At 41.0% G+C, this 18,551-nt stretch overlaps 1 protein-coding gene across 4 annotated transcripts in view; it reads left to right on the plus strand.

Annotated features, from left to right (window-relative positions):
- SLC9A3 (solute carrier family 9 member A3) overlaps positions 1-18,551 on the plus strand; it is an 86,236-nt gene that overhangs the window by 14,751 nt on the left and 52,934 nt on the right. For all 4 annotated transcript variants that reach the window (XM_048839370.2, XM_048839371.2, XM_075125526.1 and 1 more), the window contains one exon: positions 17,280-17,582. In XM_048839370.2, the coding sequence (XP_048695327.1) occupies positions 17,280-17,582 (303 nt within the window). The remainder of the gene's footprint in view (positions 1-17,279; positions 17,583-18,551) is intronic.

Consider the following 18,551-nt stretch of genomic DNA (forward strand, 5'->3'; position numbering starts at 1 on the left):
TTCTTAATTTGTGCTCTTAATTTGCTAATAGAGAAGAGGTACATGTTGGCCTCAGTCATTAACATATCTATAGGTCACTAAAGGGACCTTATCATAAATCTCTGTGTGACATCTGTAAATACAGCTATGAATTCTGAACTAGTAGCATGCAGCAGCATTGCAGGATTTCTACCTTTGACTCTGTAGGGCATTAAGAAGGCAAGCCAGTTTCTACGCCCACTTGCACACCCTGGCCTCAGAGGGGCATGGACAGTACCCAAGCTTCTATGTGGTACTATGATACATGTGCTAACCAGGAGTGCTTGCTGCTACTTTTTGAAAGGAGCAGGAAAGTGTGCCTGGCATTTTGCCTCTGCCTGCAGTGGGCTATTCTCCCCTGCAGCAGCAGCAGCAGGATGGTCCCTGGACCACACAAGCAGTCAACATCTATCATTTCCTCTAATGCTATGCTCAGGATCGTTTCAAATCAGGAAGCTGCTTTCCCCAACCGTCACCTGCAGCCTTATTTTAGTTTGATATTTTTAAGGGATTATACTACTCATTGCTTTTCGTACAGTTTTGTGAACATGCAGGATCACATCACCAAGAGCAACTTTGAAGTAGCTCCTTGTTTGCCAGGAGCTGAGTTTGCAATGGGTTATTTGTTTTCATTTCTTCTGTGTATTCTGTCAAAAAGCTTTTAATGCAGATTTTAATTCTTCAGTCTTTCCTTCAGAATACACTGTGTGGTTTCCCTCTCTCAAAAGCATTGTCTTCAGGTGTGTTCTCATTCTTAATGCTTTCTGGAGTGCCATCATGAGGTCTTTCTATTTTGGACTATGATTATTTCCAAGTTTTTCAGAACTCATTTTGGCATTTACCTGTGTGTGAAACTGCTACAGCACTGAATTGAGAACTAAGACCAATTCTAAACTTTTCAGACCTGTCTTCTTCTCACTCCTGATTTCCCTTGGTGTAAGTTAGTCAGCTGTCTTTAGCAGAGTAATGCTATTTACACACCGGTGCAAGGAAAGGGAGAATCAGCCCCTTTCTGTAATAGAACTTCTGCAATTAAAAGCCTAAGGGCTGGTCTACCCTGAAAAGTTACATCGGCATAGCTGCGTCTCTCGGAGATGAGAAAAACCCATACCCCTGAGAGACCTACCCCCATGTAGACCGCTCTAAGTTGATGGTAAAACTCTTCTGTTCAACTAGCTACTGCCTCTTGGGGAGGTGGATTTACTACAGTGATGGGAGAACTCCTCCTGTCGCTGTAGTTAAGTGTCTACATGGCAGCACTGCACCTGTGCCCAGTAGCATTTAAGTACAGGCATAGCCTTATGTAACCCCAGATTTTTCAAGACAACAAGTATGAGAGATTTCCTATACAACTAGAAAGGTGCCAGCTAGCCACCCCAGTTGTCTTTGTGGTCATGGGATACACTGCCACGTAACGGATCCTGGTTCTTGTTCCCTGGTGTGCAGGAAGCTCTATTGGTGACAGGGTATAAAAGGCTGGTAGGAGAGAGTATTGATCACACTGCTTTCCTGTACTTGGAATGATAGCGACACCTGGAGAAAGGCCTACAATCCTTGCAATACTTTATTAAAAATAATTAAAATAACATGGCAAACTCCAAAACAGGCTAGTGGACATCGAAATGAACTTAACAATAGATAAATATCTGCTACCTACAGTTAAAGTGAATCATCTTTCAACCATGCTATACTTCTGTGTTCAGATGGGTACACTGTGGCCTGCTGGAAGAGGGTGTTACTTTTCAGTTCTTGCATGTATTTGTCCTAGAAAAGGGCTGCCCACATTTGCCATATCTCTTGGTTTTCATTACTACACAATAAATGAACCCTATTCGCAACCGTTGTGTTCCCAAGCCTTTCAGAAATATAAGTACACCTTGTTTTCATACCAGGAATTTTTGTACTGTAGAAAAAGGTAATTAAGTGAAAAGCTATAGCTTTCTTTCTGAGCCAAAGCTGTTCATTTTGAGCACATAAGAGCCAAGTTAAGCCATTTTAATTCTTCAGTCTTTCCTTCAGAATACACTGTGCGGTTTCCCTCTCTCAAAAGCATTGTCTTCAGGTGTGTTCTCATTCTTAATGCTTTCTGGAGTGCCATCATGAGGTCTTTCTATTTTGGACTATGATTATTTCCAAGTTTTTCAGAACTCATTTTGGCATTTACCTGTGTGTGAAACTGCTACAGCACTGAATTGAGAACTAAGACCAATTCTAAACTTTTCAGACCTGTCTTCTTCTCACTCCTGATTTCCCTTGGTGTAAGTTAGTCAGCTGTCTTTAGCAGAGTAATGCTATTTACACACCGGTGCAAGGAAAGGGTGAATCAGCCCCTTTCTGTAATAGAACTTCTGCAAATTCAAGTTGTCGTTTGTAGTAGAAGCATCATACCAAATCCTTACTACTACAAACTAAAAAAATCCTTTATCTTAATTTTTATAAGTTAAAATGAAATCCCTATATTTCCCTGAAATAGGCTGAACACACAATTCCTCTGTTTTAAGGGATGTGCCTAATATCCCTCATCCCATATCAATACAGAATCCAATTTTCCTATATTTCAGCAAAGTATGATAATGTTCTAATATTGTACGACTTTGTACTGCGTAATGATTTTTGTACTACGCATAAAGCATTGTGGGGTGCTGTCCCTTAATTAAGATAAGATGTGTCTTTCATTTCACTGAAACAGATGGTTACCCTACTCTGAATTCTATTTAGATATTTCTTTCTTGAAACTAGCCTGAGCTAAGGGGGTTGAGTTGTAAGCAGCTTCAAATCCAGCTTTAGTCAGTTTTTCTTTTTTTCTTCATGCTGGCAGATAAAACTTAAGTTTTATCTCCTTGTCTACTTCCTATTGTGTACTTTGCAAAGTTAACCGTTCTCATCTCCCAGATACATACGCTAGGAAATTATAAGTACCAGAGCTCCAAGACTGTGTCTACACTACAGAGATTATACCTGCATATATATATATATATATGTCAGCGTAGCCTGTAGTGTAGATGCAGCCTACACTGAGAGAAACGGTTTTTCCATAGGGGTAAGATTACCACTCCTCAAGTGACGGTAGCAAGGTCAATGGAAGTATTATTCCGTTGACATAAGTGTGTCTACACTGGGGATTAGATCAGCATAGCTATGTCAGAAGGGGTGTGTCAAGGTTCCTTGCACACTCTGAACTCTAGGGTACAGATGTGGGGACCTGCATGAAAACCCCCTAAGCTTATTTTTACCAGCTTAGGTTAAAACTTCCCCAAGATACAAACTATTTTACCTTTTGCCCTTGGACTTTATTGCTTCCACCACCAAGCATCTAACAAATATATAACAGGGAAAGAGCCTGCTTGGAAACGTCTTTCCCCCCAAAATCCTCCCCAAACCCTATACCCCCTTTCCTGGGGAAGGCTTGATAAAAATCCTCACCAATTTGCATAGGTGAACACAGACCCAAACCCTTGGATCTTAAGAACAATGAAAAAGCAATCAGGTTCTTAAAAGAAGAATTTTAATTGAAGAAAGAAAGTAAAAGAATCACCTCTGTAAAATCAGGACGGTAAATACCTTACAGGGTAATTAGATTCAAAACATAGAGAATCCCTCTAGGCAAAACCTTAAGTTACAAAAAGACACAAAAACAGGAATATACATTCCATTCAGCACAGCTTTTTTTATCAGCAATTTAAACAAAACAGAATCTAACGCATATCTAGCTAGATTACTTACTAAGTTCTAAGACTCCATTCCTTTTCTGTTCCCGGCAAAAGCATCACACAGACAGAGAAAGCCTTTGTTTCTCCCCCCCCTCCAGCTTTGAAAGTATCTTGTCTCCTCATTGGTCATTTTGGTCAGGTGCCAGTGAGGTTATCCTAGCTTCTTAACCCTTTACAGGTGAAAGGGTTTTTCCTCTGGCCAGGAGGGATTTTAAAGGTGTTTACCCTTTGCTTTATATTTAGGACAGGGTGTGGTTTGAAATAGCTATGGCAATCTAACTTTGAAGTGTTGAAGACCAAACCAAAGTAAATAGCCACCTTCTGACCCCATGGCTATTTTCTATGGAGTGTACCAAATTTTGCAACATAATGCCATTGCATAATTTACTGTTCTTCCTGTTATTGTCTCTATGTTCTTCACCTTTCTGTGTAAGACAATGAAGGAGATATAAGAGTTAAGTTAATAAATTACCTCATAAGAATAGCCATAAGTAAGTAACAACAATGTTCAAGGGCGTTCAAGAATAGCATCGTCTCAGACATATGTGGAACAAGAAATTAGAAGGGCAATGTTAAGTGGGCCACACACTGCCCTGCTTCAGCCTGCAGGAAAGTAAAACATGCAACTAGATCTCTGAGTGAGAATGTGCAGCGTTCAAGCTGCATCTCTTCTTCAAGAGGGAGGATGCAGTACAGCCAGTCAGGGCAGCAGATCTTCAGGGTATGCAGAGACTAGCTCCATGCTTTCCAGGTCATTGCTGCATATCATCCTCTCCTTTGCTCAGCTGCTGGCCTGCTCCCTCCTCCCTTGCATTGCAGCTGCTAAGGGAGCAAGGCTGCTAGTAAGAACTGCCCTTCTCCCATATGCCTGTGCTCTGTCCCCTCCAAGAGGGGATGATATAAGGCATAGTGGGTGGATAACCGAACTGTCCACCAGCATTAACTACAAGGAGGATTTCTACCCATCCTAATAAGGCCTGTTCCCCATCTCCTGACAGAGCTGTGAACTACCAGCCCTTGCATGGAACGACTTCCATGGTCCCTGGAGCCATGTAGGAGTGGCCTACAAAGAGTTGCCCCTCCTGTGTTTGGGGGTATTTTGTTTGTCACTCTGCACAGCATGTGGCAGAGGGAAGTGTGAGGCTTAAAACAGGTTTTTAACACGATGAGATAGTTTCATCTCAACCATCAAAAGCAGATCAGTTGCACACCGTGTGTGAACACCAGCTTAGGTTTCTGAAATGGTCATTTGAAAACCTGTTCATCTGATTAAAATCAGGCCTTCTCCATGTCAGGCAACACCTTCATTATAATGGTCTCTCGGTGTTTTGAAGGCTTGTCACGTGCTTGCTAGCACTCACTTTAGGTAGAAACTAGGCACACAAGTTTTCTTTAAATCTCTTATATTAGAGTAAGCAAAATAATTTGAGTCTTAGAGCTAATGATAGGTGAGTTAGAGGGTTGGCTTGAAAGAGCATGCAAACGTTTACATGCTTATCGGAACTGTAGCTACACTTTTCAAACCTCTTGTATCTGCAAAACTGAGTTGGCTATCTCATGAGAGCAGGCTTTCTTGCAGTATTTTCTTCTTCTGCTTGGGTCAGAAATACCACGGGAACAACTGCTCTTGCAGTGTCTGCTTCACGTCAGATCTAGGATGTGTGAAAATAAAAGAATAACTGTGGGAAAAGTTATCTGAACTCTTTTAAAAACGCACAGGTTTGTTTTTAATTTTGAGCAATAGCCACTTGATGTTGGTTGGTTTCTTGTGCTCCCCCAGCTAAACTTGATAAGCCCGATGCTGATTTCACCGTCAAGGCTGTAAATCAGACATAACTCCATTGTAGTCAATGGAATTAAACTGTTGTAAAACTGGTATTTGAATTTGGCTCATGGTTTAGAATGCAGTTTTCTCTTATTGGTATTATGCTTTCCATGCCTTCATATGAATTACTGTGCAGATCCTTGAGCTCTTTTGCCAGGAGTTGAGGTGATTTGTAAACTAAAGTACTGTTAATATTATTAAACAACTTAATCTTTAATTATCACACGTTACCCTAGTAATCTTGGCTGACCAAATCTTCCCCAGCACCAACCAGAGGAGCTGGGTTTATCTCCGGAGCATTACACTGAGGCTGGAGTATGTAGAAATGCTGCCCCATCCCATGCCTTGGAGGAGCCTTAAGGTCAGCTGGTGACGGCTCCTGCAGCCCCTTAGACTTCTGTAGCCCCAGCTGCTCTTGCACCCTCACTCACTGTGGGCAGTGGACCTGAATAGCAGCAGATCCTCACGGTCTGAGGAAGAACAGGGAGGTTCCGCACAGAGTTGTGAGATGCGGTATGCCCAGGGTGGAGGATTTTCTGCACTGTGCAGTAGGGTTTTGGGATTCTTTATTAGATTATACAACTTGTCTTTACATTAGAAAAGCTGCTTCTGTACTTGACCTAGTAACTGGTTTCCATGCAATTCCTTATTTCAATGAACAAAGCAAGGACATTTCTAAGTTAAAGCATATGTGGGGTGGGACGTCAGACACCTTTCTAAAATGTATGCAGAATGGAGTGGGTTAACTAGAATTTCTTTGCATTTCTTTATTTTAATTGGCCCCTGTAATATTATTTAAATGTAGCTGAATGTGTTTATTAAAAATAAAGCTAAACATTTGCTATTAAAAGTGATTCAGCTCAGTGTGCAATTTAGTTCTAACGATAATTTAAAGCCAAAGGGGTTGCTACGTATAACTTTAACAGAGAATAAATTCCATTTTGTCTTAATGTTCCTGAATGCCATTTTAATTTGTATTGTAAGATCAGCTGATGCATTTTTATGGAGACCTCAGGCAATCGTTTTAGTTTAAAACAGACTTGCTGCTGATGCTATTACCACTAATAATGCATAGTTACTGCAGACCTTTTAACATTAATTAGAAAGGTTTGTAATAAAATCAAAGGCTTTTGTTATCCTCTGGCACCACAAAGGAGCTGTAGCACATAATGTTATTTAGCTTTAGTTTTTTTAGTTTAGGATCTTCCTGAATACATTAAGCTTATATTAACTCTCTGGTTGTTGCTTAAACACTATTGTGAAGGACAAATATTATATATTGAGCAAAAGATTTGGCTACATTCCTAACACCTTTGTTTTGGAACTTAAAACTGGTTGCTAATTTTTTTCCATCCTGTAACCCATCCTCTGCCACCTTTCAAGGGGTTTCTAATGTGTGTTTTGCTTTTATTTCCAAACTTCTTGCTTTCTTTATTTCTTGAACACCTCTGGTCTGCTCCATGATGGCCAGATTCTGCTATACTCCAGCCTGGTCTACACTTAAAAATTAGATTGACCTAGCTATATCGCTCAGGGCTGTGAAAAATTCTGTGCCCATAGTGCCTTGATTAGGTCAGTCTAACCCCTAGTGTAGCTGTGGTGACGTTGACGGAAGAATTCTTCCATCACCTCTAGCTATCACCTCTTTGAGAGGTGGATTACTCACATCAACAGAAAAACCCCTTCTGCAAATGCAGGCAGCATCTACACTACAGCACCATAGCAGCACAGCTGCATCACCGTTGCCATGCTGGTGTAGCGACTGTTGTGTAGACATGCCTTTACTCTGGTATATCATTACAACAGGATAACTCATTCAGTGAAGAACTTAACAGTAACAGAATCTGTCCCAGACTGCTTAAACCTCATTATAACCTTGAACATTCATAGGGGTAATGGTTGCCTGGTCACACAATCCATTGGCATTTGACTTCGGGGTAAAATGCACACGTGGTCTTCAAGACCTATCAAATGGGGACCTTGACCTGCTGATCCTAAAATGTTTGGTCACATTTTTAATTGCTAATGTATTTTGTTAATTTGTTCACCCACAGAGAAGAGTGACCCAAATCTTCAATGTAATGAGCTCATTACAATGCAGTGTGCATTTTAAATCATGATCAAAAGCGTGTGGCAAGGAATAAAGCCCTGATAAGCTGGATAAAACCAAACTCTAACCAGCTCATAGAAATGAGTCTACTGCAAAGGACTTCATGTCTAAATGCCCTAAACCCCGTGAGTGCTAAGGTAGAGGTGCTCAAGGTTTAACACTGATAGTATTACTATTTATTGTCATTTATATTATGGTAGTATCCAATGGCCAAAATCAAAAGTAGGATCCCATTGCATTGGCTGCTAGAGAAAAACATAAGGCGGCTCAATTTCTTTCCCAAAGAGACTCGAATCTAAACTTTCCATTTTTTATTACTTTTAGTAAAAGTGTAACCTATTGATTGATGCAGGAGTTTAGCTGGTACTTAAATACTATTGATTAGGATGAATCAGCAACATGATTTTTCTTCACGGATATTGGCTAAAAGCATACAGGAAGGTCAGATTAGTTCATAGAGGTGGGGAAGTAGCAACAAAAGATCGCATGGAATCTAAATGAAAAAGAATTTGAATTGAGAGGACTATAGAGTAAAATCTGTACAGATTCAGTTCATAGAAATTCATAAGATACAAGTTATAAGAATCCAAAGAGACCAGCAGGATTATACTACCAGCCTCCTGATCAGGAAAAATTATATTGAGTGCACAATGCTGAGAAAGATTAAAGAGGCAACTAAATCTAATAAAGTAGTAATAATGGGTAACTTCAGTTACCCACATATAAACTGCTCGAATGTCTCCTGGGGACACAATGTATAGAAGCAGTTTCTCAAGACCTTAAATCTTTGCTTCTTTGAAACAGCTACTTCTAAGGCACACAAGAGGAAAAGCTGTTCTTGACTTAGTCCTAAGTATACCGCATATAAGTTGGTTCAAGGCATAACTACAGTTGAGCTATAAGAGTGAGCACAACAGAATTAAATTGGACATCCCTGGGGGAGAGACTGCACCAAACCCTAGCACTGTGACATTAAGCTACAGAAGAAAGGATTTTTAAATAATGAAGGAGCTAGTCAGAAAGGTCCTAATGTCAAAAGTGCAGAAATTAAAATCCTGCGATCCATAGGAATGTAAGACATGGTACTGAAGGAACGTTGTGGGCACTGATTCTAGTCCCCTGTTACGGCAGGCAGCCCCATCTTGCAATCCCGTTCATAAACTTGACAAACACCATCTTAAAACTAGTTAGCTTGTTTGCCCTCACTGCTGCTATTGGAAGGCTGTTCCAGAACCTCACTCCTCTGATGGTTATAACCTTCTAATTTCCAGCCTAAAATTTATTCCTGGCCATTTTATACCTATTTGTTCTTGTGCCAACACTGCCTGTTAGCTTAAATAGCTGTTCCCCTCCCTTTTGTTTACCTTCTTGGTATATTTATAGAAAGCAATCATATCTGCTCTAAGGCATGGTCTACACTGCAAAATTAGGTCATCATAAACCACCTTGCGTTGCCCTAGTTGTGCATATGTCTCCCAGTAATGTAAGTGCCCTGTTACAGCAACACAGTAATACCACTTCCCCAGAGACACCGAACCATGGTCTACATACTGAGGTCAGTACAGCACGAGTGTTGATACTGAGTTCCTGACGTCGACTCTCACAGTCCTCCGGCAGCTGTCCCACAATGCCCGACACTGATCGTTCTGGTCACAATTGTGAATTCCACTGCCCGGAGGTCATGGAGACTGGAAGCCCGTGCCATTAAAGCCCCACAAATTTTTGAAATGTTTTTTCCTGATTCTCCAGTTTAGTCAGCACACCTAGCAGCTCTCCATTGTTGTGTGTAGCTGCCCACACTGGCTACACACTCCAGACGTGCTCCAGCTTGGAGTAGACAGATATTGGATCTCCTGGCTCCGTGGGGAGAAGAGGCTGTGCAAACACAGCTACTGACCAGCCATAGAAGCAAGGTCATCTAAAGCAGATTGCATGGGGGATGCATGAGAAGGGGCATGACAGGGACCAGCAGCAGTGTCATATGAGAGCAAAAGAACTGCATCAAGCATATCAGATGGGCAGGGAGGCCAACAGCTGATCTGGTGCTAAACCACAGACTTACCACTGTTACAAAGAGCTACGTGCCATACTTGGTGGAGACCCTACTACCAACCCGCAGATCACTGTGGATACCTCTGGGTATCCCAGGCTGAAGTATGGCTAAATAGGAAAGTGCATTCCTTCAAGACAAACAGATAATCTTCAAAAACTGGAGATCCATCCCAACTGAAGTCAATAGAAGGGATGCAACACATTGCATGTAGGGTGGAAAATGAGACGAGCCAAGAGGGATTTAGGAAAGCAAATGGCCCAGAAGATTAAAAAAAAACAAATAGGAAATTATTTAAGTATGGCAGAAGAAGGAAGCCTGTGAGAGAATCATTGGATCTGCTGGGCTACTAGGGAATAAAGGGAGCCAGGAAGAATAACAGTACTGTAGAGAAGCTGCATCAATCTTCACCAAAAAGAAAGTTAAGTAGGTACCTTCTTTTTTTCTAGGTAATTAAAATAAGGCACAATCAGAGTTTGAGATGTCAGAAGAGTTAGTGCTGGAACAAACTGATAAACTAAATAGCAGCTGATGCCTAGAACCAAATGATAAACATCTACAACTTCTAAAGGCATTTAATATTGAAGCTACGAAGCTGCTAACAAAATTACCAATTAAAACTGACTACTATACCGAAGGATTGGAGGGCAGCCAATATTAGACCCATGTAAAACAGGTGCTAAGGGGTGATTCTGGGAACTACCCAAAAAGCCTTACTTCAGTACCAAGTAAACTATTTGAAATGCGGATAAAAAAAGAGAGAGAATACGACAGAGACAGACCAGCACGGCTTCTGTAAAGGAAAACCACATCTACTATAATTCTATGACCATGTCAACAGAAGAGTGGATAAAGAAGCGCTGGCTGATATAAATGTGTTTGGACTTTCAAAAAGTCCTTCATAAGAGGTTATTAAAGAAGTTTATTAGCCACAGGATGAGATGTAAAATCCATGCATGGATTTGAAATTTTATGAGACACAGAAATCTGTGTGTGGGAGTAAATGGGTAACTTTCAATATGGCACAGGTGAACGGTGGGTTTCTCCAAATGTTTGATACTAGATTCATTGCTGTTTAGTAAATACTCATTAATAATCTGAACAAGGGGGTGAGCAGGAAACTACAAAATTTGCAGATGACACACAATTATTTAGGTTGTTCAAGACTCGAGAAGACTGTAAGGAACTCCAAAGGGACCTAATAAAGCTAGGTGAATGGGCAGCATGCTGGCATATGAAATTCAGTGTTGACAAATGAAAAGTTTGAAGACATAATCTGAAAGGCTCATTGCTAAAATTAATCTTAGAGACTCAGGGAAAAGTAACCTATGTTGACAGCTCAATGAAAATATCTGGTCAGTGAACAGTGGCAGGTAAAAAAAAGCAAACAAAAGAGTTAGCGTGTAAAATGCTGGACAGATGTAGAAAAGAGAGGACTTGTCCCGAAGGGTATACAATTCAAAGAATATGACATGCATCCTGAAGAGAGTGCGAGGGGGAAGAATTTCTTTCAGTACTTTTTTTTTAAAGATGCTATAAAGGGTGTGAAATGGCAATATTTTGACATATTATATGTATTTTGGCAGTGAGGAAATCTTGTTACAGTTATTTTTAGGAGAGAAAAAAGGAGAAACATCACTTTCTGTTTTTATACACAGAAAAATCTTACTTCGATCAATAAAACTTTCCAACTTGTATACAATGGATATAAGATAACAGTTTATGCACTGTTGAGCTGTATTAGGGGATTTCGTACAAGACTTTCTGATCAATGCCTTAACAGGAAAGCAAAAGATGCTATCTGAAGCAAAGCATAATCTCAGAATATTTAGGGCTTGATCCTGCACCCAGTGAAATTAATGGAAGCTTTGCCCGTGGTGTCAGCCAGAATCAATAGATATAATTATAGAACCAAATTATAGAACCAAGTCATCCAAACTTTTTTGTTTAATGAATGAAAACTATGGTATTCATTAAATACAGCTGTTAGATAAAGAGGTTATTTATGAATGAAAACCTACATTGGGAAGGTTATCCTTAAATAAACTTTCATTTGTATGTTAAGGAAGAATAATGATTGAAATGGGCAGGAGTTGCATATCAGCTCCTCTTTAGCTATTTTGTCAGGTAACTTAGTCCTCTGAGATATAATTAACCCAAAGAAAAGTGTTAACATTTTCAATTTTCATTTTAGTCAGTGAATGGAAAGAATCAAAAAATCTGTCTGTTGCATGATTTGCTGCAAAACTGTTGCAAACTATCTTAGTGAGCAGTGAACAGCTTGTTAAATGTTAAGTTCCTTTACAAGTTTCCATGTGTATAATGCATTCTTAAAGTATGCTTAAAAATAACTAGCCAAATTATCCTTAAGAACTTCTTTCTCAAATTATTTTACTTTCCTTTATGAGCCTGGAGAAGCTGGACCCACCTAGAACTTGTCGCTGTTTGTCTGATTTTTGCCAACTAATTTAAATTTCACAGTCCCTTTCCTCGGATCCCAAAGGAGGTGTAGGGAAAGCAATAACTCTACATTTACTTTGTGAGATGGTCTGTAGACTTTTCTTTCTAAAAGGCCCCTTCTTCTCTGATGCTCAGCATGCACAGAAGTACAGTTTAAACACTAGCCGGTCAAACCCTGTCTAAGCTGACTTAGCCCATACTGGTTGAAAAGTGGATGTTTAACTAGTTCAGCAAATACCATTCCCAGGCAAATGTGGATAGGGCCTAAATTATCAACATTAAAATTCTAGGAAGTCTTACGAGTTCCATGTGTACTGTGGTGTCTACCAGGCAAGGGACCTGGCTACAATATTGTAGTTCTTGAGCCCCTTCTCCTGCACTCTTAAAATACGAGGGGCATAGTTCGGTGCCAGGTTTCACCATGTAAAGGCACTGCCATAGTGGACCTGGGGGTATTTTTACATTATGGGTGCTAAGGGGACACTGCCACTTTACTGCTGTAGCACCATAGTGTCGAACGCACAGGGATGAAAGGGAGTTTTCCACTGATGTGGGTAGTCTACTTCCCTGAGTGGCAGCAGCAGCTAGGTCAACGGAAGAATTCTTCTGTTGACCTAGCAGCATTACAGCAGGGACTAGGTTGGCTTAACTGTGGCACTCAGAGAGGTGGATTTTTCACACCCCCGAGTGCTGTATCTATGTCAACCTAATTTTAAAGTGTAGATCAGGCATGGGTTCCCCAGTGTGGCAGAAGTTACGATGTAGAGGAGGCCTAAGAATGATCAGTGCTTTGAGAGGGGGAAGAAAGAGAATCAAACCTGACATGGTTCTGCAATTGCTGAAAGACAGAGAACAGAAATAGGTAGAGCAATGAGGCAGTGTAGCTTGCTAAAGCCAGGTTAGACAAATCAGTTTTCCACAAAATCATAGGTCAATGCTAGCATTTAAAGCAGTACTTCAAAACAGTTGGCTTTCATTTATGATGTTCTGCCAGTGACTTTAAATCAAATTTCTTTTTCTAATTTCTTACTAAGATTAAGGAGGTGTTATTCATTCTTCTTTAAAAATCATAAGGGTATACGTGAAAAGCAGTGCATAGGATATTAGCTTTATTGTGAATCTCATGGCTAAAGATCCATGCAACATTTTGAATATTTGCTAACTAGCGTTTACTATTTTTGTTTCTTTCACCAGAGAGTGACCTTTCTAATTTGTACAGTATACTGGAAACTAGGACTTGTTTTAAGCAGTCTTTATACAACATTATCTGTACAGAAGATTATAATTTGTGTTAATAATAAAAAGTGAAGATACTATAAAAGTAACTTTTCATCAGTTTTGGGTGACTGAGGCCTGGTTTACTCTAACAAGTTTTGTTAGCATAGTTGTCAGTTGGGAGTGTGAAAAAATCCCACCCGTAACCAATTTAGCAATTCTGGCAAAAGCCTTAGTGTAGACAGTAATATCTATAAAAGTGTTTTTTCTGGTATACCTTATTCTATTTGGGGAAACTGTATAAGCTATATCAGTATAGCTTACTGGCAAACCTTTCCAAGTGTAAACAAGGCCAGAGTTAAAGGGTCCATGAAAGTGACAGAACACAGAGGTTAACACTAAACACAAGCTAACCTACAGAGATTTGTCGATGCATCACAGTACTTGACTTTAACACAATTGTTGACCTACTGCTGAGTGTCTATGCAGAGTTTGCTTTGTGCATGAACTGAATTGTGTGTGAAGGGTTTCTGTGTACTGAAGACTTAGGCCGGGTCTACCCTAGGTTATAGTCCAAGACATGATTATTATCAGACAAAACAAAACTGCATTCTAACACAATGTGACACTGCCCCGGGATAACATACTGCCATGCAACAACTTAAGCAGGTTGTGCTTCACAGCCTCTCAAAATGGAGCTGAGCATGGTTGGGTGGAGGATGGAGAAAGAAGAGGAAAGAGGGAAGTGCCTCTGGCAGAAATCCCCCTCAACTCAGAGCAGCACCAACCCATTGTGTCTTCCTTTGACCCAAATCCCACAATTCTCGGTTGCTGCAAAGGATTGTGGGACATGTGGATTGCAGGTCATTTTTTGGTCCAAGAATACAAAGGGATTGAGAACCTCCACAGCAGACCAGAGTATGGTGAAATAATGGTGTTAACACAATTTCTGGACAGAGACAGCAGTGCTGGGGGTATTGGGATAAGCTAGCTACTGTCATTTTTACCACCATGTTATCCAGCCTTCTCTGAAAAGTCTTGGACTGGCAAAAACACTGGAGGCCATGTACTGAAATCACCAGGCTAATTCAGATTTATACCCAGGAGTGCAGAGGTGAAAAAAATAACCTACTGTGCTACCTAGTTGTCCCCAGCCACCTGTGTACAGAATAGCTACAACAGGTGCATCATTAGAATAAGCAGAAATTATTTCACTATTAATTCCTTACAGAGTTATTTGTCTGTGTGGAACTGCACCCCATCCTCCTTGGCACCTGCAGAACTGCTGTAATTCCATCCTACCTGTAGCTTCAAATGCAAACTATTGTCCGGAATTGTTGGCTGGGAGTTCACCATTTAGGTGAATGAAAGGCAGCTTACAAAAGCTAGTTGTCAGGGCATATGGATCTCTAATTCAGTTTAAGAGCTAGATGCTGATACCTTTACTCATGGTGAATAGCACCTGATTCAGTGAGTGTTCCCATTGACTTCAGTGGAATACTTCTGGAGTAAGATGCTACTCAGTGTGAGTAAAGCTGTCAGACTGGCCCTATGAAAGGAGTGTATTCCCATTGACACAAGTTGCAGTAGATCCAGATGCATTGTTAGGGGGACATATTTCAGGATAGTGAGCTATTAAAATGGTATGACGTTTCTTGATTAAACTTTAGAGGTAGATGTGAGGCATGAGGACAACTCCGTTTCTCTAATCATCTGAAAAATGCAATATTTGTCCAGAAAGGCATAGCTTGAAGTGTGGTGTTCTCGTGACGTGGAATTTGCACCCTTGGCCAGAGAAAAAAGGCTGAGGCCTTATAGGTGTGAGTATGAGCTCAGACTTTGCAGCTAAGTTCCAGTTGTAAAGTCTAAAACCATTGCATGATATTGGAATACTCATGGCATTTTCCTCTTGCGCATTGAGAATCTCATAGAGGTTTTGACTTGACTCTGTCTGTCTTATTCATACTGAACAGTATCTTTCTATGAAAACAGTCTATGGGGTTTCTTGTGTAGTAAAGTGCTACTCTACAGGAATAAGTGTAGTACAATCTGGCCCCTTGATGGTTAAGGATTAGATTTTCTCTTGGGCTGCATGCCAGTTCAGGAAAGTAAAGGGAAGTAAGGCACTTCCCTTGCCTCTCCTTTACACCTTTGCTTTGGATAGGCAGCCCTTGGTTCTGGACGCACAATAACAAGTGGCCTGTGTGATCACGTACTTCCCACCCTCACAGATCAGGTGGAGGGGAAAGGATGAATCCTTGACTCTACCGCTTACTGTGCCATCCAGCACCGCTGAGGCAATGGGGAGGGGGTAAAAATCTACTGCTGGCATAAACCAGGTCTGGTATAGGCTAGCAGTTAATCACTATTTTAAGAGCCTGGAGGGAAATGTGGCTCTGTGAGCCTGATTCCTTCACTGCCATGCTTTTGGGGCACTGCAGCAATGTACCACCAGGACTCACCTTTAGAGAGGGGTCAATGTTCATAGCAAAAACAGCGTGCAATTGGAGATAAACTTTTCCAAGTGCAAAGGAAAGTTTCAGCTGATATAAAATATTCTGTTCACTGGGGGGAAACTGTTCCTTAATTATATCTATCAGAATTCTATAGAATAGTGAGGATTTAGCAGGAAGTCCAGTGGCTACTTCACAATATCAGGTTTTCAGATGTCTTCAAAATTCTTGTTCCATACTTTTAATTCAGGGCATTTCTCAGTCATGTCTCTGTCTGAAACATAGCAAAAGGGAATCCTGACCCAAGTAAGTCTGGCTCAGCAAAATTTATTTTCAGGGATAAAGAATGTAATCCTTTCGCCTTAATGTAATAAATTGGTTGATAATTTACTGACTGGAGATGCAAGGAATGGAGGGAATGACCACCACCAAAAAAAAAAAGTCCTTTGAAAACCTGAATGCCATGATTTGTAAACATAGAGCAATGGTTTTCAGGGACTCTCAACAATCTGTGAGGCAGTGCAGCCTTCATAACAAAGAGAAGATGCTAACGGGGAGGGACACTGGTTTTCTTTATTGGATTACTCAGGTTGTGGAAGGTACGTTCCAGCTGTTGAATTAATGGCCCAGATGCTCCTCAAAACTGACTGTTTCAGCATGTTTATTGAGCACAGTTTGCCTCCTTCTCCCAGTGTTGTCACCTTAATCCAGTTTTAACCTGGTTTGGGGTCATCCACATAGGCAGGAGCAAAATGTTTACAACTTGGTCTATTTCACAGGTCTTGTCTACCCTGGAAACTTTAGGGACCTCTGCCATTGTTACACTCATCCTGGTGCATCTACACTGGTGCTAGCCGTGGTGTGAGCACTGGTATAGGCTGGCTGCTGTCACTGTTACAATCATGTCACCAATCGTTGCGTACCTCTGCAAGGTGATGGGGGAAGATTTTTCAATCCATCTTAAAACATGGAGTCCTGACTGTTTTTTGTACTAATTTTCAGCAAACTTGGGCCCAGTTGTGTGCTAGTTGAGCAGAGTTGTAGGTTGATATTAACACCATGAGAAACTCCATGGTTTTGATTGAGTTTCAGATGAAAGTGAAAAGCTATATATGAGCTCAGCTGTATTCAGCATGGGTTAGGATCACAAGTAGTCCTTGAATCAGGGGTGCACATCTACCGTTAAGCCAAACTGAAGCAAAGGTTCACATCAACTCCTCCAAAATTGATTTGCTGAGATTCCGTCAACAGTACTTCATTGCCAAACATCTCTAGTACCTCCCATTTATCTTGCTCCATCCTAGCTCAGAGATCCGGTCTCATTCTCCTCTCCTCTGTTCCTTTCTTATCTAGAACCAGCCCTACTAACAACAGCTGAAATATCAATCAAATTATGTTTGCATTTTGATTCTTTCACATTTTTTCTCTTTCTTTGCAGTTTTCCACTTGTCCCACAAAGTCACCCGCGTGGTTCCAGAGAGCGCTCTGCTGATTGTCCTTGGCCTCCTCCTGGGCGGTATCGTGTGGGCTGCAGACCACATTGCCTCCTTCACCCTTACACCAAATGTATTTTTCTTCTACCTGCTGCCACCCATTGTCTTAGATGCTGGATACTTCATGCCAAACAAATTGTTTTTTGGAAACCTGGGTACCATCCTTCTGTATGCTGTAATCGGGACTGTATGGAATGCCGCCACAACAGGCTTGTCTCTCTATGGTGTCTACCTGAGCGGAATAATGGGTAAGCCTGATTCTCAAAAGAGTCACTGCTAATTAAAATGGGTACTGGCTGGCACATTAGTGGTGCATTATAGCTAACAACTCTTTCCCACAGAAAAACACCAAGTCTTAACTTGGACCATTTTCAGGTAAATGAAACTTCAGAGTGGACAGAGCAGGTACTTAAACTTGGGTCTCCAACTCTGCAGGAGGCACCCACCGCCCTACTTACCCGCACGCGTCCCTGGACTACAGAGCTAGGGTTTCAAGCCAAAAAACACATGTTTTGACACAATCCCGTGCTAACAAAAATATTCCAAAAGGGTTTTTTTTTGTTCCAGTGCAGAACGAATCTCAAAAGTTGCTGCAAAACAGAAAATTGTCCTCCACTCAGCTCTAGTATTAATTAAACAAGGGCCCTCTAAGTGTATTCATATAATAGGTCATTGTTCAACATTTAAAGCTAGAAACCATCCTGCTAGGGTAAGATTGAAGACCTGTAATACCAAGTGGCATTTGCAAGGGGCATTTTGCCCATGTAGTACTGATGACTGTGTAACGTCTCTGAGGTGATATGAGACGTATACATAGCAACAGCTGTTACATCTTTTTGTGGAGGTGTAGTAGCACCAGGTTTGGACCACTAGCAACTCAACACCAGCAAATCAGAAGACCACAAGGGGGAGTGGAGATGTGGCTGCACTGCTGTTCAGATGTGTCTCCTCCAGGGTGTGTAGCACATCTACCTGTTAGTACCTCTTACTCATGGAGCTCAGGCACCATGAATCTGGAAGCTTTCTGCTCAGGTGCAGAAGGGGTGGTGCAGGAGGTTTCCTAATGCACCCACAGAGGAGCAAACAGAGGTAGTCTGACCCAATATTGTTACTCCACTAAATAACTTCTAAAGTGAACTCTGATTCTATAGAGGGGAAAATGTACCACGAAGGAGCATGATTAAACATAAAGGGTCAGAAATAGCCTCAAAGGTTGT

The sequence above is a fragment of the Caretta caretta genome, chromosome 2 (assembly GCF_965140235.1).
Source record: "Caretta caretta isolate rCarCar2 chromosome 2, rCarCar1.hap1, whole genome shotgun sequence".
In the NCBI taxonomy this organism is placed as follows: domain Eukaryota; kingdom Metazoa; phylum Chordata; order Testudines; family Cheloniidae; genus Caretta; species Caretta caretta.